Source organism: Mustela nigripes, chromosome 9 (assembly GCF_022355385.1).
Source record: "Mustela nigripes isolate SB6536 chromosome 9, MUSNIG.SB6536, whole genome shotgun sequence".
In the NCBI taxonomy this organism is placed as follows: domain Eukaryota; kingdom Metazoa; phylum Chordata; class Mammalia; order Carnivora; family Mustelidae; genus Mustela; species Mustela nigripes.
Genome location: NC_081565.1, coordinates 32552313 through 32574344, shown reverse-complemented (window position 1 = coordinate 32574344; position 22032 = coordinate 32552313). Strand labels below are relative to the sequence as shown.

The 22032-nt window shown below is 52.2% G+C and overlaps 1 protein-coding gene across 1 annotated transcript in view; it reads right to left on the bottom strand.

Moving 5' to 3' along the window:
- Window positions 1-149: 149 nt before the first annotated feature.
- CORO2A (coronin 2A) overlaps window positions 150-22032 on the bottom strand; it is a 53576-nt gene continuing 31693 nt past the window's right edge. The window contains exons 3-12 of the mRNA XM_059411218.1: window positions 11899-12015; window positions 10643-10792; window positions 9178-9357; window positions 8127-8243; window positions 7332-7436; window positions 6468-6564; window positions 5617-5729; window positions 5169-5259; window positions 4027-4286; window positions 150-3049 (exon numbers count right to left, since the gene is read on the bottom strand). Of these exons, the coding sequence (XP_059267201.1) occupies window positions 2918-3049; window positions 4027-4286; window positions 5169-5259; window positions 5617-5729; window positions 6468-6564; window positions 7332-7436; window positions 8127-8243; window positions 9178-9357; window positions 10643-10792; window positions 11899-12015 (1362 nt within the window). The 3' untranslated portion in view covers window positions 150-2917. The remainder of the gene's footprint in view (window positions 3050-4026; window positions 4287-5168; window positions 5260-5616; window positions 5730-6467; window positions 6565-7331; window positions 7437-8126; window positions 8244-9177; window positions 9358-10642; window positions 10793-11898; window positions 12016-22032) is intronic.

Genomic DNA, 22032 nt, shown 5'->3' with positions numbered 1-22032 from the left:
CCTCATCTTCCTTCCAAGCATAACTAAAAACTTCAGAGGGCAGGGACCAAGTCTGTTTTATCTGTTTCCCAGCCCGGTCTCTGGTCCAAACAAGTAGATAATTTAATTGGTATTTGTAGAACAAATCAAGAAAAGGAAAGCTCCAGGTATTAAAATGTCTAGGCAGATGTTGTTTATTATTTTGGTACATTCTTTCCATTGCACGATTTCACATCTATTTATTTTCATTTTTATTTCTTAATTTTTTTTTTTTTTTTACAAAGGTAAAAGGAATTTCAGAAACAACATTAAAACAATCAGACTATTTCAGGCACGGTTTCATATTAAAAGCATAGATCTATTTTTGATTTCCTTCTTCCCTCTATGATACAATCTTAAATTTAGTTCCAGGAAGAACATTTATTGTAGAGCTAAGGTGGATACGCCCCAGCGCTCATCTCCCGGTGCTGTCTTCATTCTCAGAAAGCTCCTGAGTCAACGATCAGGGGCCTCCCAGAGGACGGAGTAAAGAGATGAGTGCACATTCTGCTTTGCCCTGAGTGTGCAGGCCTGGCCCTGCAGATGCTGGGCAACCTCTGCTTCATCAGTCAAGAACATAAACAAAAATGCAATTTTAAAAAATGGCTTAAAAAAATATTTGATAAAAATTACCTATCCCTCTCCCTTGCTGTGAAATAATTTAAATAATTTATTCTAGTTAAAAAAAAAAAAGCAAACCCAAAAAACAAGTTTGTTCACAGATGCCTTCACATTGTTTTTAAGCATGAGGTCTGGGTCCCTTAAGAGCCTGAGAAGGTTCTGCTCAGAGGAGCATTTGGGAGGCGCCCCAGACTCAGCCCCAACTCTGGCTGTTTGCGGCCAGTGCCTGTGGGCGTGATCCTTCTTCATTCTCTGGGAATGACATGGGGATAGTGTCATCATTCTGACCAGGGGGGCGATGCCCACCTGGGCCATGTTAGAATTAGAGCTGGACATGCCAGGGAGTGGAGGTGGAAGGGCTTTGTACACTGCAGAGAGCTGACTGCCCATGAGGTGGGAGAGGCAGCCCCACCCAGGGGAGCTCTGTTCCCTCACAATGCCTGGGACATGGCCTCTGGTGAGCCCCAGGGACGAGTCAACAAGACAGAGGATGCGGGCGTCTGGTATGTGTAGGCAGACAAGGGGACCAAGCTATGGCTAGGGGAGGGGGCGCTCGGGGTCACAGAGCCCTCATCGAGTTGTAGCCAGGGGTCCCACAGAGACACGGGACACTTCCGGCCCAGATTCAGAGGAGGGGGTTAGATCCCAGAGCCGGTCTGACGTTCTCTGTCCTCATCTCTACCGCAGATAGGTACAGATGGGCCAGCTCAGCGGCTCTCCAGTCTGTACTGCAGAATGACTTGGGAACTCAGAGCAATATACGCAAAGATTCAGCTTCAACTGGCCTGGGATTGGGACGAGGCATCTGTATTTCTCGAACCCTCCTAAGAGGACTCTCAACGTACAGCCTGGGCTGAAACCTACCAGGCGGTGGGGCCTCCTCCCGTCCCCATCTTAGCTCTAGGATTGCCCTGTGCAGTGGACAAAATCCCATCAGGGCTCAATTAATTTCCAACATTTTCCATCTCTAGCTCGGCTGTGTATTGGCCACTGACAAAGAACCTTAGCGAATGGGCGTAGGACGCAGATTCACAAGGGAAGGACATATTACTCTCAGGCTAGAAGGAAACTTCAGGGTCACCTGGCCCTACTCCCTTCCCTAGTGCAGTCATACCTCTCCAGAAGGGGGTGGCCACGGGGTTCTGCAGGCATCCCACAGTGCTGGGGCTCCCTGCCTCGTAGACCAAAATCTACCTGCCTCTATCTATCCTGGAGCGGACAGGCTCTGTGGCCTGTCAGTGGTCACAGGAACCACCCTGATGTCTGCTCCCCCACAAAAGAGATAAGTGTCTGTCCACACTTGGCTGATGGCGATTGAAGAGAGGATGGTATGGGCTTCCTCTCTGTGTTCTAGCACTGGGCCAAAGCTTGACTTATTTCCCCACAGTTAAACTTCCTCTGCTGGTTCACCAATGTCTTGTGAGTTCCTACAGCCGACCCAGATCATTGCTATGGGTAGTTTTCTTCAGGTCAAGGCCATGGCTTCTTGTCTCAGGAGGCAGATCCTGTAGAAGGCAGCACACCCCAGGGTCCCCAGGTTCAGATGGAGAAACTGAGACCAGAGAGGGAAGGACCTGTAAGAAGTCACTGCTGAACCCAGAATAAACAGATTCCTGCCCTGCGGGCTGAGAGCTGCATCAGACCGGGAGAGGCAGAAAGACCCAGCAGACCAGAAGCTTGACCCAGCCCTTCCATGAACCCTCTGTGGACCCTGGTCACTCGTCTCTCTCTGGGCCTCAGTTTCCCCACCTGTAAAATGAGGAATTGTGCCAGATCACTGCTTTTCAAACTTCTCAATGTTTTTTCAGAAACAGAACTATGTATTCCATGGAAGCCGATATATAAATCAGAAAGAAGGGAAGCTGTCTGGTTGGAACGGGGTGGGGGTGGGGGCCACAGCCCTCCTGCTTAGGCTTCCTCCCACCCTGTGGACAGTTTGAAAATCACAGGCAGCTTCCCCTCTTGGATCCTTCCAGCTCTAACTTTATAGTGTTCTTTTCCTGGAGAAATGACAGCTCGCCATGGACCCTTAAACACAGAACAAAACCGAAGGCAAGTTGTTGTCTAAAAAGAGTCAATTCAGACACCTGTTTTGAGAAGGCAAGTAGAAAACGGCACCACACCCCTCCCACTAGAATCTTCCAGCAACCGAGAGTTTTCGTTTTCTGGTAAAAAATATAGAAATAGTGGTTGTTCTTGGGGGACTTGTGGTTTGGTTCTGGACCTCCCCGTGGAGCCAAGTGGTGTCCCTGAGGGTGGGGAGGGCAGCACGCTCTGCTCAGAACCTCTGTGAGCCCATGCGCGAGTTCTGGACCTCCAGCTCCAACTGCTTGGCCTGCACCTCGCGCTGCGTCAACAGCTCGCGGAGCCTTCGGATCTCCTCCTGTTGTCGATAGAACATCTGCAGCAGCTGGGAAAGTACAGAACAGAGGGAGAGATCACGCGGTGGCCCCGGATTTGAGGGGCCAGAACACCCTCGGGAAGGACAAACCACCGCCCCCTTTCCACACACAGACACGTGGAGGCTCAAGGGAGCGGCCATTGCATAGAACTTTATAAAATCATTTCTTCACACAATAAATGAAGTAAATAAATGACTCGATGTGTCAGACTTTTTTTTTTTTTTTGCCTCCTTAGATGCCCTGTGGGATAGAGGAAAGGATGCATGGCCCTGAAGTCTGGAGGCTACAGTTCTCACCACTAAACTAGCTAAATGAAGTGACCTCAGCAAGTTACTTAGCCTCTCTTGAGTTTTAATTTCCTCCTCTAGGAACCCGGGGGTCAGAAGATGAACCTGGGCGTTAGCGTCATCACTGTGGCATAGGGAACCATTTGCAGATGCTGGGCGCTCCCCTGAGGATCTTCACACCCCTACAGAGGGGGGAGTGTAAGTACCCCTTCCCCCACCCCCTGCCGCCGAGGCCAAGAGAGATTCAGCCCCTGGCTCTGAGGTCCTCCTGTCAGTGTTCAGCAGAGGCAGGACCAGGACTCCTCTGTGAGGTGCCGGCCCCTGTGCTTTTAGCCACTACAAACTGACCCCCAGGCCTGGGGAGAAAATTCAGTCAGGTCATAAGCCACAGTGCCTACACAGGACCTGGGACGTGGCGGGCGCTTAACAAATGTTGACTATGAAAACAGAAAATCCTAGCGTCAGAGCAGGGAGGGATTCTAATACGGAATCAAACCCTCTGCATCTTGCAGACGGTTTTCCGCCATCTGGATATACACCCGCCATCTTGGCAGACCACAGCGCTCACTGCCTGTTTGGTCAATGAGGTCACAAAGCAAGTCAAGAGGCCAGGCCAGGCCAGGCCCCACGGCTGGCCGTCTTTACCGCTCACTTTCTCCCGACCATCCCAGTGCACGCACCGCCCCCCTCGTTCCCACCTCGTTCTCTGTCTTTGGTGGGGGACACTCCATGTCGAAGCCGTTGGTGAGCCGAGGGGTCTTCTCTTCCAGCCTGTGTTCTGCTGCTCCCTGCCTGGGTACCTTCTCCTCCAGACGGGAGAAGGCTCTCCGGCCATCGTCTACAACCACCTTGTCTGTTTGTTTGGAGGGGGCCATGGAGACGGAGGGGGATGTCTCTGGGAGCAGTGGCTGCGGGCTCAGGAGCTCGGAGCAGGGCCTCAGGGACACCATGACTGGGCCTGGGAGGGAAGCAAAGGGCCGTGTGAGGACCGAGGGCTCGTGAGCAGATGGACAAGAGTGGAGCTCTGGCCGCATGCAGACAAGAACCAGCCCCCACACTGGGGCACCCAGCTCGCAAACACATCCCCACGGGATCATCTAAGCGAGGCCTGGTTTGCCAGGGCCGCTGAGTGTATGCCTGCAGCTGCCCCCAAACACTGCGAATGGCTCCAGTGAAGACTTGTCCTTGCTTTGCAGGGACAGTCCTGTATGCATTGCGCTCTGCCTTCTACCAGTTCATGAATCCTCCCAACAGCCCTGAGAAGCAGGGGTGGGGTGGGGTGGGGTGGGTGCCAAGGTAGCAGTCACAGAAGACGTGAGAAGTCCAGAGAGGAACAGACCAAGTGTCACCCAAAGGAAGAGGCAGGCGCCGCGGAGGGGCCAAGAGCACACATTGCCTCCTCTGGGGTAGCCCTTAGGTGGACAGGGCAGGGGGGGGGGGTGTCAGCACAGGGAGGAAGGGCCTGGGGCAGGCGTGGGCAGCGGGAAGCTTCTGCCTAGACTAGGGTCTCTTAGGCTGAAAAGTAATTGCAAAGTGGGGATGAGAAGATGGGCAAGGGCCTGGGGCCGAGACTGCCCACTCACGCTGCACAGTCTGGAGTTTCAAGAAGTGTTCCATGGAGCAAAATGCCTTGATTTGGAAAGACTTTCCTGAGCCACTTAGGACAAGCCCTCCATTCTCAGACCCATATGGGACCATCCTAGCCAATGGGGACTCACTGTCAAGGACAAGGGGTTATGGGAGAATACAACTGTAGGCCAAACCCCTTTCAGCTACCTGGGATGACTGGACACTCCATTTCACCTCACATTTGCACGGGGCCTTCGTCTGCCCCCCTCACCTTTATTCATCCCACAGAGCCACTCCTGGGCTGTCAGAGAGGGCCGGGCTCCTGCCGTAGGCGGGTAGATGTCCTCTTGGTAAGACTCCGACTGTAGGAGAAGCCAGGAGTGAGGACCGAGGTGGCAAAGGGGCTGCCCAGATGGGAGGGCCCTAAGGGAGCTGGGGTCCAGGATTTCCCCACCTAGGAGTTGAAGAAACCAAGGCCAAGAGAGCAAAGGGACATGTCCAAGGTCACACAGCAACTCAAGAGCAGAGATGGTTTGGTCTCAGGACCCTTAGCTCCCAGCAACACTGCACTGACAATGAGAAAGGCCTTTCCCTTGAGGAGTGGCCACCAGCCTCCTTGCTGTTACCCCAAGGGCATGGGCTCCGGGCTCCAGCTCCCAGGGCATGTGTTCTTCAGAAGGGGCTCCCGCCTCCCTCACAGATGGCCACACCACCCTTACCCGCCGGGGTACAATCATGGATATAGGCTCAATGAGGCCTTTGCTTGTAATCAGCTTGTAGAAGCGGAAGATCTCGCAGGAGGTGACGTCGAGACCCCTCTTTGGCATGACACCTGCGGGCAGATGGCCAAGGAGGGCTCAGAGGTTCTGGCTGGGCTGGGGTCACAGGGACCCAGGGTGAGGGGCAAAGCCAGAGTGCACACCTGGGCATGAGCAGAGAGTTCCCTCCTCCCACCCCCCTTCCGTCTACAGACAGTTCATGAGCAAATACCTACACTGGGCTGGGCCCTGTGCTGGGGAAATGGGGTTGGAGTAATCAGACTTGGTCCTCCCCTCCAGCTTGCGCCTGAGCTGCTCTGAACAGAGCTCCTGCCCCCATCCTGTTGATGAGTGTTACCATGGTGTCCTTCTCCTTCCCTTTGTGGTTAATGTAGCTGTGTCTTCATGTTCAAGTGGGTTTCTTATAGATAACATAGAGATGTGTCTTCTTTCATTTTTTTTTTCTATTCCCAAATACACTTACAGAATAGGGGCTCTCCTAGGTCCGTCTCTCTTATGTTGTGGCTGCTGCTGTAACTGCCCTACCTCAGCCTAGAATGCCTTCATTCTCTCCGCATACTGTGCTCCGCTCCCCTTTTGGCTCCTCGAGTGTTGCCTCCTCTGGGGAGCCTTCCTCGACTTCCTGCTACTTGCTCCCAGAGAACATCCTACATACTTCCATCAGAGCTCCCACAGAGTCTGCCTTGATCCTCCTTCTGACCTCCTGAATGGGGTCCTCTCCAGGGTGGGGCCCTCATCTGACTCGCTCCTGTCTCCCCAGACCCCACGTGTCCTCAGCGTTCCGTACTCACCCATCCCCTTCTGCGGGCTGTGGGAGCGGTACTCTGTCAGGTAGCTCAGGTGAGGCTTGTTGGCGCTCACCTCATAGTAGCGGATGTTTCCATCTCCCTGAGGAGGAGGAGGGTACAACTCAGAGCCGGGTCCCATCCGCCCCCCCGGGGCCTCCCACGGCCATGCAGCAGAAACCTGGCATTCACAGTGACCGAAGGGCTGGCAAAGCCACCTCACATAAGAAAACACCAGGGAACTGCTGTTAAAGCAGCAAGGGGTCCTCATTTCAACACTCGATTCTCCCAATCATGACCCAAAGCCCACCTATGTGCCTCTAAGGCAGAAACTCTGGGAGCACAGGCCTGAGTCCCACTCCCAGCTGCACAAAAAGGTCAGCAATGGTGGGTCCTGAGACCGTCCAGTGATCTTACACTTCTGGGGCATTTCTGGTTGTCCCTGTCCTAGTGACTTGGGAAGGGAGAGAGGGACAGAGTGCTGCTCCAGGCACTGGTGGGGAGGAGCTACAAGGCCAAGTACCAGTTAGTCCTACCCAGTGAAAACCTGCTCCAGCCCAAATTCGAAGGTACCCCTATTGAGAAACACCAATGGGGCCTCCTCATCTGGTCCCAGACCTGAGGAGCGATAAGCCTCGGGTGTCTGCCCAAAGCCCTGGCCCTGGGTGTTCGCTGGGAGCCAGGATGGTGGGACAGGGTATGTGCCCAGTGCAGGGAGACAGTGTCCAGAAAGCCCTCCTCATCCCTCTCCCTGGCCTGAACCCCCAGGGCCCCCGGTTGTTGTGGGGCTAGCGGTAGGGCTAGGCTGGGGTAGCCCTGCTCCCTGCCTCAGGGGCTCAGGCAGCCCCCTCCCTGCCACACCAGGCTCACCTTCCCCACCACATAGAGCATGTTGGTGTCCACATCATAGAAGGGAAACAGCACGCCCGAGGAGCCATCCAGGTCCATCTCGAAGAGAGGCTGGGACAGGTTGTCCTACAAGGAAAGGAGACCAGGAAGGCCTGTGGGTCACTCCTGGAGGTCCTCAGTGGTGTTCCTGGAGATGGGAATGCCTGCCAAGGGGCTCTGGGTGAGTGTGTGTGTGTGCACGCGTGCATGTGAGAGGGAAGGAGACAGAGGGAGAGAGACCACCCCCTTTTACCCTGCAGGCATTTTGCCTCCAACCCATCACCTCTCACACCGCTGATGGCACACCAGCCCTCCCCTGCTTGTCTGATTATTTGATGGAGGAGGAGGTCAGAGAGAGCAAGCAATCTGTCTATCTTTGAACTCTAGCCAAGCGCTCCTGCAGTGCCTGGCCTGGCCCTTGCCCTCACCCCCTCAGCTGCTGCTCCTGCCCACCTGCCTCCAAGCCCTCACCCCAGCTGTTCCTTCTGTCCAGAAGCACATCTCCTCTCTCTCCCCCCATCCCCACCCCTCGTCCTGGTCCAGATGCGGCCACCTCCCCCTGAGCCCCACACCACGGTCACTCCCTCCTCAAACGAGAAGATGTGCAAGATCTGAGCAGCCCCCCAGTTTGCATCCCAGCACCCTTAGCACCGGCCGGCTCTGCTAAGTATGTGCTTGGGCAATGAGTAAGGGCACGAACAAACGAGTGAGTGAACAAAGCCAAAACTCAGCTATAGACAACAGTGAGGGGCAGGGAGGGCTGCACGGGATACTCACCTGGTCCCACACCGCCAGCTGCCGGTTGTTCCACTGGGATGTGCCCGTGGACAGCAGCTTATTCAGGTTCCCCAGAAACAGCACCTTGTTGGCCCGGTGCCCTGTGCAGCTGGTTTCCTGGATGGACATGTGTGGTCAGGGGCTCGTGGGCCACAGCTAGGGTCCCTGGCCTCCCTGCCTTTGCTGCTGCTGCTCTACTGAAATGCCTTTCTTGTTCACTACCTAGCTCTGCTTAGAGAATCTTTCCAGAGACACCACCCCCAGGAAGCCTTCCAGAGATCCTCCCATCCATCTGGGGGCTCAACTACTATTTTTGCTGAGCTTTTTCTGAGCTATGATCGAGGCAAACTTCAGCGCACCTCTATGCTCGTGCTGAGAGATCCTTGAGTGTTCACTGTATGCAAGGCAATGGGCGGGGTGGGCATTGTCACCTGAGTTATCTCATTCAATCCTTCTAGAGGAAGGACTGACAGCCCACTGTTGCAGATAAGGAAGCGAAGGCTCAGAGAACAGAAAGTGCTTGTCTTTGGTCACACAGCAGACCGGCAGGAGTGATGTGCCTCTTTTTTTTTTTTTTTTAAATTTTTTATTATTTTTTTATTTGACAGACGGAGATCACAAGCAGACAGAGAGGCAGGCAGAGAGAAAGAGGAAAGCAGGCTCCCGGCTGAGCAGAGAGCCTGATGTGGGGCTCGATCCCAGGACCCTGGAATCATGACCTGAGCTGAAGGCAGAGGCTTAACCCACTGAGCCACCCAGGTGCCCCGTGATGTGCCTCTTGACAGAGCTTAGGCACACCGGCAAGTTCTGGAGTTAACTAGGTTCAAAACTCAGCTTTCAAGGTGGGCAAATCACCTGACCTCTCCTTAGCCTTCGTTTTCTCATCCAAAGAATGCAGGGGACACATCCCACCTCCCAGCAGGGCCAAGAGGACAGAGAGATAGCACATGTGAAGGCTTGGCCACAGTGCCCACAGCATTACTAGCCTCCCACAGGCCCTCACCGCCCCTTGCTCCTCTGCCCCCAAGCCAGACCCCAGCCCGGCACACACCTGGAGGACAGTCCCGGCCCGGGGGTCGAGGATCCGAAGCTTGCGGTCTTTACAGGTGGTGGCCAGCAGGCTGCCATTGGTGTTGAAGGACATGGAGAGGATCACGCCTTGGTGGCAGGTAATCGTCCTCACGGGGCTCATGATTACAGACTCCTTTGTGTCCAGGTTCCACACCATCACCTGCACGGCAATGAGCTGTTTCTGAGCACGGCGGCCACCCCCACCCCGGGCTTCCAGGGTCGCACGCCCGCCAGGCTGCAGTGAAACACGGTATCCCCAGGAGGGAAGCCACAGATGGCAGTCTGGCCAAGAAGCCTTGGGTGGGAGGCGGGATCTGCTGGCTGAAGCCGCCGCGTGGCAGGAGGGGAAGCCGGGAGTCAGGCTGTCTGGCGGCAAAAAGAAAACACCATCTGCTTTGGAGTGACAAACCATCCACGCTGGGAGGACCCCAGAGATGAGCTAGTCCAGGGGCTCTCACACACTGATTAGCAGCAGTTTCCACCTCACACAGATAGAGGGCTGCCACGTTTAGCTGCGGAGGTTGTGCACTGCACAGCTCCAGGGAGATCCATTCCCATAGCCCGTGACGTGACCTGCACCCCGTGGAACTGTGTGCAGAGTTCCGTGCACAACCATATAGCGTGGCCCTGCAGACACAGCCCACATACACATGTGAAAGAGCACTTCTGATCAGAAGGGGGTCAGAGGCTCTGTCAACCGCTCCCATCCCTGATCCATTAGAGAGGTCCCCAAAGTGCCTCCATAAAGCCCTGTGTTGTGAAGGGAAGAGTTTCAAAGCCACGGCTATGGTCACACCGACCCCATTCATGTACAAAAGGAGAAACTGAGGCCTAGAAAAGTCAAGGGACTTTCCTAGTTCCTACTGCAAGGCAGAGACTGAGTTGTAATAGAATCCAGGGCTCCACCACCATGAATTTTCCCCAACCCCAGGACCCATAGACTGCCAGCTTGGCTGTCAGTGGGGCAGTGCGAAGCTTCTCCAGATGGGATCCAGCCCAACCCCTCCAGGACGACTAAGGGGTTGTACAGTGTCCCCCCGCCCCGACCACAAAACCTCATGTCCACTGGAGCCTCAGAATGTGACCTTATTAGGAAACCGGGTCTTTGCTGATGTAACTAATTATGATGAGGTCATATGGACTGGGGTAGACACTGCATCCGCTGACAGGTGTCCTGCTCCAAAGATGAGAGGACACAGAAACACAGAGAAGCCTGCATGAAGCTGGAGGCAGGCCAAAGTGACCCAGGTGCAGCCCAGGGAATGCCCAGAGCCATCGGAAGTTCTAAGAGGCACAGGAGGGAGCATTCTAGGGACCGCGGCCCTCCTGACAACTTGATTTTAGATTTCTGGTCTCCAGAACACAGCGAGGGTCAATTTCTGTTGTCTGAAGTGCCCAGTGCGGTCATGTTAGGGGGGCCCCAGGAAACGAGAGCACGGACCCACCTTGAAGTCGTAGCCAGAGCTGAAGAGGATGTTGGCAGCCGTGGGATGCCACTCGACCAGGCCCACCCTGCGGGTGTGGCCCATTAGCTCCTTCTTGCAGGCTGTGAGGTTCTTTGTCAGCAGCTGCTTGGGGATGTCCCAGATCTTAATCTTTCAGGGGAGATACAGTGGGGGGAAGGGGAGCTGTTAGCCAGGGTCACCTGGTACCCAGGCCACCCTAAGCCACAGAACTGGCAGTGCCCGGCAGAAGGGCCAGGGGAGTGCTCTCTGTATCCATCTCTCTGGAACCCTCAGAGGGATAGTGGCTTTGCCAAGGTCTTCCAGCCCAAGACGGGGCTCACATTGCCAGAGTTGAGCCCAGGCCTCCAAATCTGCTTCCTGGTAATCTTTGCCATCCTAATGGCCTGCATTGTGGGCAGCTGGGCGGGCCACAGGCCTGACTCCCAGGCTGGATGTCAGATCAAACCCAGCTCCCAGCCTAGACCATCTCTCCAAGGACAGTCGTCTACCCCTTCCTAGTCCCAAAGGCTCAGGCTACAGCCTCAAAGGCCAGGAGCAAGAGTTTGTGCTCTATCATCAGAGCACTAGGGAGCCAGTGCAGTCTCTGGCGCAGGACAGGGTATGGCCAAAGTCTTTCCTTTGGAGTGGCCCCCTTAGATGGCCTGAAAGAGGAAAGATAAAGGGCCAGAAGGTCATGGCCTATACCCCACAGGAAGGGCCTGGGAAGAGGTACTGGGACTTCCTTTCAGAGTAGTATTGTTGAGGATGGAAGGGGCTTGCACAGCAGAAAGTGGATACAAATGGAGCTGGGGGTGGTGGGTGGGGGTGAGAGGGGGTGACACAGAGGGGATGGCAGAAACTTGATGTTCTCCGTTGTCTTTCAGAGCTCTCAGGCCCCTGGGTGACTGTATGGCCCCTTACCCTCAGAGATACACAGGGTTTTCAGGCAGACTTTGCTTTCAGTTCAACACATATTTATTTCCTGGTCACCAGGATTTAAAACCAGGACGGCAACCCCAAGAGTGCCAGAGGCTCCAGATAAGGTGCTGCAGGTATGCTGGGCATGTGGGCAAGTCCCAGAGCCCAGACTTTCTCCTGCACAATCTCCCTGAGCCCTCCCCCCACACTGACCTCGCCTCATGAAGGATCACGGGGTTAGGAGCATCCGAGCTAAGCACAGACACCCATCAGTCCACCTCCCCATGCCCCCAGCCCGCTCCTCTCGGGAAAGGGAACCGCCTCACGCAGACACTCACTGTGGTATCTTCAGAACAGGAGGCGATCTCAAAATCATTAAAAGGATTCCACTTGATGTCTAAGACGTTCCCTCCATGCCCGCAGACCCTTGGGTAGTGGGGGTCCAACTTTCCCGTCTGCAAAACAGTACCCAGGAGTGTTGGGGAGAAGAGGGGCTAATCCCACATAAGCATGTGGACGGTCACTCGGCAGGCAGCAATCACAGAGTAGGCAGGAAAACATAAGAAACAGACAGGGTGTCAATCTAGGCCCTACCACTGTTCTCTTGGTGATGCTGGGGGACTCATGTCACTTCTCCGGGCCTCAGTGTCTTCTTCAGTATAATGGAGGCAATAATAGGTATTTCCTGGGGTTCATGTGAAGATTTCAGGAGATGAGGTGTGGAAAGGGTCTAGCATAGTGCTTAGCACATAGTAGGTTTTCAGTCAAAGGCTATTTCCCTTCAGACACCGCTGATGGGAATGCAAAAACGGTGCAGCTGGTTTGGAAAACAGTTGGGTGCTCCCTACTAGGTTAAACACAGTTACCACGTGACCTAGCCATTGCACCCCGAGGTAGAGCCCCAAGAAAAATAAAACACAGGCCTACAAGAAGCTCATCCACCAATGTTCATAGCGACATTATTCATAATAGCCAAAAGGTGGAAACAACCCAAATGTCCATCAATGACCGAATGAATATACAGAATGTGGTATATTCACACCATGGAATATTATTTGGCCGGAAAAAAAAAAAGAAACAAAAAACCAACATGCTCTTTGACATGGACAAACCTTGAAAACACGCTAAGTGAAAAAAGACCCAAAAAGCCACACATTGCAGGATTCCACATAAATGACCAGCTGTGGTTTCACTGTTAAGAGCAACTTAATACATCTTTTGGTACCTGATACTCAGAACCCTGGATAATACCTATGAAAATTCTAGAACGGGTCAATCCATAGCGACTGAAAGCAGATTAGTGGTTGCGCGGGACCCAGGGCGAGAGGAAGTGACAGCTGATGGGTATGCCGTTTCTATTTTACATAATGATTTTGTGATGTTTGCACAAGCACGTGACTATATTAAAAACCTACGGAATCATACGTTTTTTAAAATGGTGAATTTCATGGTATGTGAACTGTATTTCAATTAAAAAGAAAAAGCGAGCACCTCCTTCCCCTCCCTCTTGGCCTGCTGAGAATCGCTGTGTGGGTGGATGGACGCCCCAAGTGGAGACTTCCAGCTCTGCACACAGACCTGGGTTTCCTCGGTTGTGGGACTGCCACACGTGTTCAGTCATAGAAACCCAGAGCTGGCAGTGACCAGCACTCTCTTTTCTCACATTGCACTGCATGGCTTGGCGGAACAGGCGCCAGGACCCAGGCCCCCTGCCTGGCAACGCAGGCTTCGTCCACATCCACAATCCCACCCCAGGTGCTGAAGGCCCCCTGCCCCACCCCCCGAAGGCTCTGCAACCCAGTTTTCCATATACGAGGAAGAGACAGCTGAGAAGAAAACCGGCCAACATCCACGACATACATAGGGACAGGCCCTGCGCAAGGTGGTGGCGGCATAAAGTGTAGTATATGAACTGGCAGCCTCGATGGTTTCAGGGTCTTTATAAAAGATCTTTCAGGAATAGGACAGACTCAAGGAACACCCACCACCTCTCCTTCCCTCACCACTCCCAGCTCTGCAGAAACCACCCAGATGGTGCCCTGCTGAGACTGAGCAAAGATGCAGTGGTGTCTCCCATCTGGCTTCATAAGGCTTCCAAGCCACAGCTACCGCAAGAACGGACAGAGGCCTCCAGGTCCCTCTGGCACACTAGCAAACAGACACAGAGGCCCTGGCTCACAGAGACTTAGGCACCCATCGTAGTAGCTCTGCAAACACAAGCAGTGGTCCTGGGCTCCCCTTCACAAATACTCTGCCCAATCCAGCTCCTGCCCTTTGGGAAAGGGTAGTAGACACCTTACCCTTGACCGGATCCCACACTGGAGGGGAAACTCTCCACCGGGCATTATCGGATAAACTGGAACATGAAAGGTAGGTTCAAGTATGACCACAATGTTAAACTTCCAGAAGTTGATAATGGAATACGGTGATATAAGAGAATATTCCTACTTTCAGGAAACACTTAAGTATTTAGAGGTCAAGGAAATATGTCATTTATCCTCAAATGCATCAGAAAAAAGGATCATACCCTCATATATACATTCAGACAGAGAAAAGGGAAGAGTCTGGACTTGAGTTGTTTGTGAGCTTTGTGTGAGGTGCATCTGGGCCCTTCAGCAAGGAAGAGGGGTGCATGTTCCCTGCCCCCTGCAGTGGGCAAGGGCCTGGAGCCAGGCCTGGAGGAAGAGAAGGTGCACCTGTGGGCCCTGGCCCAGGTCTGCACGGGACCACCGATCTAGCCACCAGCCTCTCGCCTAGCCTCTGCGCCCTTTTGCACACTGTCATGCGTGAGCTTTCAGAAATGTAAAATCTGATCATGTCCTGCCCCTGCTCAAATCTTGCAAGCTTTCCCCCCTCGCGTGTAAAACGTGAAGAATCATCTCTTCCTCGCAGGGCTGTTACGAGGGTAAAATGAAATACTGTGCATGAAAAGCCCAACAGGGATGTCCTACAGTAAGCGCTCAAAGAACAACAGCTTTTGTTAAGAGCGTGTTTGTGTGTGTGCCTGCCTGAGTGTATCAAAAATGAGGGGAAAAAGCCTGGAAGGAAGTGCTCCAAAATGTTACTCATGGTTACCTCCAGATGGTGGACAATGGGTAGTTTAATCATCTTCCGTGGTTTTTAAAAAAATTTTCCCAACTTTCTATAAAACTATTGCAAAAACATTTATTTTGCAATAAATGAAAGGTATTTAACACAAAACTCCAAACTTTCTGAAAAGATGGGTCCTTCCCGGATTAGCCAAAAATGTGTTCTAAACCTGCAGATCTTGAAGGGCTCTCAGAGACTTGTAATAAGGGCCAGCAGCTTTTGCTCAGGGGCCCAGCCCAGAGGGATTTGCATAGGGTCCCAGGAAATGTGGGGGGTGGGGCGGGGCTGCAGCCCAGGGTGGGGGCTGGCAGGTGTGAATGAGCCCTGCCCTTGCCCTGTGGGAGGGCTCTCAGCCCTGCGTCTGTGTCCTGCCCCCTTCCTCACACAGCCCTTCCTTCTCTTAGGCCATTTCCTGGGTCAAAGGGCATAAGCCACGCTGGGTCTTCTGCTCTGGCACACCCAGTTGTTCTCTGGCCCACAGCCCTACCCTAATTTTTGTCCCAAAGGATTCTGGTAAGGCATGTGGCTGCCTTCAGAGGAGCACGGAGGCTTGCGGGGGGTGCCGCAGACCCGGGAGATGCTTCTAGGCCAGGCATAGCCCAGCCAGGCCAGCACTCCTCCCAGGCCTCCCAAACAGAGACCCAGCGCAGGCAACTTCTCTGCATTTTCAGAGGACGGGAGATGGCAGCCTGTTCTGCCTGCAGGCAGAGCAGAGGTCTGAAGTTACCAGACCTCATTAGCCCATCTCCTGGGCTGAGACGGAGCTGCTGAAAGCCCTGTCATGACAGGGACATTTATAATCAGGAGGCCACTTCCGCCTCTCAGTCCACGAGGCCAGCAGTCAGCCGGGGCAGGCCTCTGATTTACGGGGAACTCAGCTCTAAATCAGGGGGGCTGATTTGCAGTCCTTGCAGACTGCTGGAGCCCGGGCTTGGGGGCAGGAGCCGGCCACTCAAGCCTGGAGACATGCCACTTCCAAGTCTCAGTGGGGCTGCCCTGAGGTAGGCGGAGTGGATGGGACAGTGGACAGAGGGCAGAGCCGTGCAGGTGCGGGACACTCTGAGGGGGGCAGAGCTCAGCTGCTGGGATGGGACAGCTGTGAGGCCATTGCTACAACCCCCAGCGCTTGCAGGGGTGCAGCCCTCCCCACAACAGTGTAACAGCTTCTGGGGGCCCTTCCAACTGCCCAGGGCGGACACGGGAGGCAGAGGTGGTAGGTAGAAGAGGTGAGGCGGGCAGGCTGACTCCAGCTTCCTGGGTTTGAGTCCCTGCTGTGGCACTAATCTGTGTGACCTTGGGCAAGTGACCTTAGCCCTCTATGCCTCAGTTTTCCCCATCTACGAAATGGCAATAGTAGGACGTCGCAGGGTGTGAGCGATTACGTGAGTTCCTCCAAGTAAAGCACTTAGGACAGCGCCTAGTACAGGGCAAGCTCTCTGGAAACTCGCCAGTGTTAAGTTTATTAGAGCGAATTACAACGACCCGGTGTTCTTGTCACTCAGGATGCTTCCGGGGGGCCAGGGATGTACTCAGTGTGATGTCAAACTGTTTCGCGAGGGTCTGCACTCTCTCCCTACACATCTGGCAGGTGTTTGTGCCTGGATGCCCTCGGTGAATAAAGCAATGCCGAGACTGTACTCCAGTGAACAAATCTGTAAGGAGCAGGTGTGTAAACGCCGTTCTTTAGGGACTGTAATTCAGGGAGTCATCCATGTGCCAGGCCTGTGCTGGGTGCTTCGCTTCACTCCTTTTATTTCATTTATCCCCCAGCCACCCTGTGAAGAATCCCCGTGTACAATGCAGCAGCTGGGGAACAGAGGGGTTCATAGTCATGTGCGAAGGGCGGCGGAGCCCTGGGACCTGGGAGTACATCCTCTCGCGGCCTGCTCGCCCCGGCTGTCCTCTTGGCACAGTCAGCACTGGCATCATGGGCCACTTTCACGAGGACCTGCCTGGAACTGGAAGAGGCTTTCAACAAAATAAAACAAGACAAAACAGAAAGCGACACACCATGCTGGCCCACAGCCCTGCATTTCTAGAAGGGGAATCTGAGTGTGGAGGGAGTAAGTACGCCCCACGGAAGGCTGAGATTCAACACGATGGCTGGGCCAGAGACAGAAGCTCATGAGAAGGCAGGATTGGTCTGCAGGCAATGGGGAGCTCTCAGAGGGGACTGAGCCAGGGAGTGACATGATCTGACGAGGGCTTTAGAAACTCCGTCTGGCCCTCCAATGCTCCTCTCTTTCTCCAGGCACACAGTGTCCGTCTGGCCTCCTCCGACGAGGTCCACCCCTTGGGCCTATCCCCAGGGTTCTGCCTGCCCTTGTGTTCATGTCTCCCCACCCACCACACCTCACAGCAAAGTCCACCCCACAAACCCCCAGGGGTGGCTTGGCTGCAAGCCAGGCCCCAGGCTCACCTGTCCCCAGACCTTCCTGCCGCTGCCGCTTCTGTTCCCCGAGCACAGTCCTTGTTGCCCAGGCTGCGGGAGCCTCCCTCCAAACAGGCCGGCCCTAGGTCACAGTGAAGGAAAGGCAGCCGCCTGCAGAGTCCCCTGGCCCTTCTGAGAATAACCTCCAGGACGCCATGGCAAGGCCAGGCACCATGTGCGCTGACACGCCTGTACACACTCCATGAAATATTCAGCTAATTTTTCCCTCCCTTCCTTCTCACGGCACTAGTTCAGCGACACCTTTCTGTGCCTGGCTGGGATGGAACCCCTGGTAACCGACGAGAAGCCCCTAGAAACCAGAGCCCAAACTGAGAAGCCAGTGAAATGAGAGCGAGGCCCACAGCCACACCCAGGGCTCAGCCACGTTCTGGTCCTCACCCTCAGGGCTCAGGAGCCTTTGGGATGTCATCTCTCTGAGCACAGCATCCTCATCTGCACGACGGGGCAGTATTTCCCGCAGAAGGGGCTAAGGAAGGCAGCAGCGTAGGCACTGTCTGTGCTAACCCTGCAGGCCTGTCCGCTGGGACGCACTGGGTCAAAGGCCCAGCAAGCGTGTCCTCTCCCTCTCCCTTCCGCGCCTACTCGCGCACACTGCATGGGTTCACCCAAGAAAAGAACAACCAAATGTGATGCGTGCACCTCTCTGGACGCCGATTCAAAGGAACCAAGCACAAAGAGGCATTTACAAAGCAATCAAGGGTATCTCCACATACACTGGGAATCGGGTGACACCGGAGCTCTTGTCGGGGCTGCCATCAATGGCACTGTGGTTCTGTCAGAAAATATGCCTAGTTTTTAGAACTGCACCCTGAAGTTTATGGGGGTATAATGACAAAACGTCCAGGATTTGCTTCAAAATACTTCAGGAAGGGGCGCCTGGGTGGCTTGGTCAGTTGAGCGGCTAACTCTCGATTTCAGCTCAGGTTACGATCTTGGGGTCATTGGATCAAGCCCCATGAGCCCCAGGAGCCCCACATTGTCAGGGTCTGTGTGGAGTCTGCCTGACCGATTCACTCTCTCCCCTCCCTCTGCCCCTCCCCGGGCTCTTGCATACTCTAAATAAATAAGCAAATAAATAAATAAAATCTTTAAAAAATGCTTCAGGAAAAAAAAAAAAAGGATGGATGAAGCAAGAGCAGCAAAGCCTTGAAAATTCTAGAATCTGGGTATACAAGGGTTCCTAGGATTGCTTTTATCTACTTTTGTGTTTGAAATTCTTTTGTAAATATGAAAAGAACCAGATTAGAGCTTAGCTACTGCAAATGTAGTCTGCAAACTAGCAGCATCTGCATCCCCTGGGAGGAGGGAGGCCAGAACTGACGAATAAAAATACAGGATGCTGGGGCGCCTGGGTGGCTCAGTGGGTTAAAGCCTCTGCCTTCGGCTCAGGTCATGATCCCAGGGTCCTGGAATCGAGCCCCACATCGGGCTGTCCGCTCCGCGGATAGCCTGCTTCCTCCTCTCTCTCTTTCTACCTGCCTCTCTGCCTACTTGTGATCTCTGTCTGTCAAATAAATAAATAAATAAAATCTTAAAAAAAAAAAAATACAGGATGCCCAGGGATGTGTGAATTTCAGATAAATGACAAATAATTCTTTTAGAGTAAGTACACTCCATGCACTATTTTACTTATACTAAAAAAGAGCTTAGCAGTTTCTAGTGAAACTAAACATGTGAAAATACTTTAGGACCCAGAGACTGCACTCATGGGCAGAGAAACGGAGACTTACTCATGTCCCCACAGAAACCTGTACATGAACGTTTATAGCAGCTTTATTCCTAACAGCCCCAAACTGGAAACAATCACAGTGGCCTTCGGCAGGTGACCGGTCAAACAAATGTCTGCACACCACTTAATACTCTGTAGCAATAGAAAAAGGAGGCGCTGGGGCACCTGGGTGGCTCAGTGGGTTAAAGCCTCTGCTTTCGGCTCAGGTCATGATCCCAGGGTCCTGGGATCGAGTCCCACATCGGGCTTTCTGCTCAGCAGGGAGCCTGCTTCCTCCTCTCTCTGCCTGCCTCTCTGCCTACTTGTGACCTCTGTCTGTCAAATAAATAAAATCTTTTAAAAAAAAATAAATAAAGGTTTAAAAAAAAAAAAGAATAAGGAGGCGCTATTGGTCCATCCTAGATCACCCATCCCTGGGTGGATTTCCAGGGAATTATGCTGAGTGACAGAAGTCAAGCCCAAAGGGTTACACGTTGTATGGTTCCATTTACACGACTTTCTTAAAATGGCACAAGGCTCAAAAAAGAGAACAGATGAGTGGTTGTCAGGGGTTAAGGAGAGGGCGGAGATGGAGGGCGGCAGAGCAGCAGGAGGGATCTTTGTGCTGGAGGCAGCATTCAGCTTCTAGACTGTATCTGCGTCCATATCCTGGTTTGGATACTGTACTCTAGTCTTGCAAGATGTTTCCATTGGGGGAATTGGCCAGAGGGTACACAGAAGCTCTATGTGTTAGGTCTCTTAATTGCATGTGAACCTACAACGCTCTCAACACAAAAAAGTTTAAGTACAAAGAAAAAAATAAGCAAAAAAAAAAAAAAAAGTTATTCGGTGTTTATTTGAAATTCAGGTCTGGGGCTGGCTGGAATGCAAAGTGCCTGGCCCCACTTCGGACCCGCTGAATCAGCATCTATGTTCTGACATGCAGGCGTGAGCTCTGATTCGTGGCTCCCAGCTCCTGGTGCGCTTGGATCCCTGCTGAGCAGGGAGCCCAGTGCAGGGCCTGATGCCGGGATCATGACCTGAGCTGAAGGCAGATGCTCAGCCAACTGGGACACCTAGGCACCCCTCATCCTATCTTTCTAAATTAGGTCCACTTTCCCTACCCAGGTCCACACTCCATCTCAACAAAGCAACTTCTTTTCTTAAGTCAGTTGTTAGTACCTATTTATAGTCGGTAGCTCATTGAGTTAGAAATTGTGATAGCTCTGAAAGAGGCTGAGTAATAAAAATCTGAAAAATACATTAATTATTTAATTACGAATACAGTCTGACGGGTAGAATCTTCTAAAAGTTCCCAAAGTATGGGAGAAACAAGTCAAATGGGTCATCTCCAGGGAACCTCTGAACTCTGATCTTCAAGTTCAAGTCTTTGCAGAAATCCCATTTTACACTTGTCCCTCCCCAGCTTGAAAAACCTCAGCTCTAGAATACTGTTTACACTTCTCAGCCTGGCATTCAAGACCCTTCTCATCTGGCCCGAATCAACTTCCTCAAGGTACTTCCCTTCCTCACCTTTGACACAGAGCATTCATCTGTTCCAGCCAGACCGTTCTCTGCATTACTGCCTTGGGCATCTGCACAGTCTCACCTCCACACCTTGGCTGGTGACATTCCCTTTGCCAGTGATGTTCTCTGTATTTATTCAGATGAGTAATCCCTGGGTAATTTGTTCAATCAATGAAAATTTATGAGCACTAACCGCATGCCCCAAATGTGAGATACACACACACACACACACACACACACACACACACACACTAAGTACCAGTTGTCTCCCCAACCGCCAACTATTGCAAGTAGGTTAGGAGGTACTAGCAGAAGAACACAAATGCGAAGTAATCACATTATGGTGTCCTAAGAAAGGAATACGCTGTGGAATACATCCTACAAAGGAGAATGTTGGGGAGATTTAGGAGAGGAGAAAGAGAGGCTATTCATGAACATGGTACATATTTCCATTTACTTGGATCTTCTTTAACATTGGTCTTTTTTTTTTTTAACAACAGACAAAAAATGGTATTTATTGAGAAAATGGCAGGCAAAGGATTAATATCTCTGATCTAAAGTAAGTACATACAAATGAATGAGATCAGTAAGTCTTGCCCCTAAGTAAATCAACAGAGACTAGTCACAAAAGCAATGACTAATTGGCAAATGTGTGGGAAAATGTTTGGTTTTCATCTTTTTAAAAAAAAGTCGTAAGTTAAAACAAGATATTCTCTTTCCTCTATCAAATTAGCAAAGATTTTAGGCTATCATAAAGGTAATGGCCAGAGCAGTGAAATGGGCAGCTGAATTCATCACAGGTAGAAGCATATATTAACCTTTAACATTGGTCTTTCAAGAATGCTCTGTAATTTTCTCCTTTTAAGCCTTGTTTATTCCTCCATATCCAATCTTCTTTTATTCCACTGCAAATGTTTACAAATTCTAAGTGTTCTAGATATACAAATATGCAATTCATTTTTGTATCCTGACTTTTTGCACCCAGCGACCTTCCAAACGCTCTATTTTTTTTTAAGATTTTATTTATTTATTTGACAGACAGAGATCACAAGTAGGCAGAGAAGCAGGCAGAGAAGGAGAGGAGGAAGCAGGCTCCCTGCTGAGCAGAGAGCCTGACGCGGGGCTTGATCCCAGGACCCTGAGACCATGACCTGAGCTGAAGGCTGAGGCTTTAACCTACTGAGCCACCCAGGCACCCCTTTTACTATTTTTCTAATAATTTGACCACAGATTTTGGGGGGAGTTTCTATGTAAGCAATCAATCTATAAATAAGAGTGGTTTTATGTCTTCCTTTTTAATCCTTACATCTTTAACTTGTGTTTCAGCCCTATGGTGCCAGCTAGCATGACCCATTAAACTCATTGCTGATTTTAAAGGGATATTTCTTTTTCTTCTTCTTTTTTTTTAAGGTTTTATTTATTTATTTGACAGAGAGAGACACAGCAAGAGAGGAAACACAAGCAGGGGGAGTCGGAGAGGGAGAAGGAGGCTGCCCGCTGAGTAGGAAGCCCATGCTGGGCTCGATCTCAGGACCCTAGGATCATGATCTGAGCCAAAGGCAGATGTTTAACGCCGGAGCCACCCAGGCATCCCTAAATGGCTATTTCTAACATTCCACCTTTATGAATGTTTGCACCACATTAACAAGGAGATCAAATATCACCATTATTACCAATAATAGGACAAACTGACAT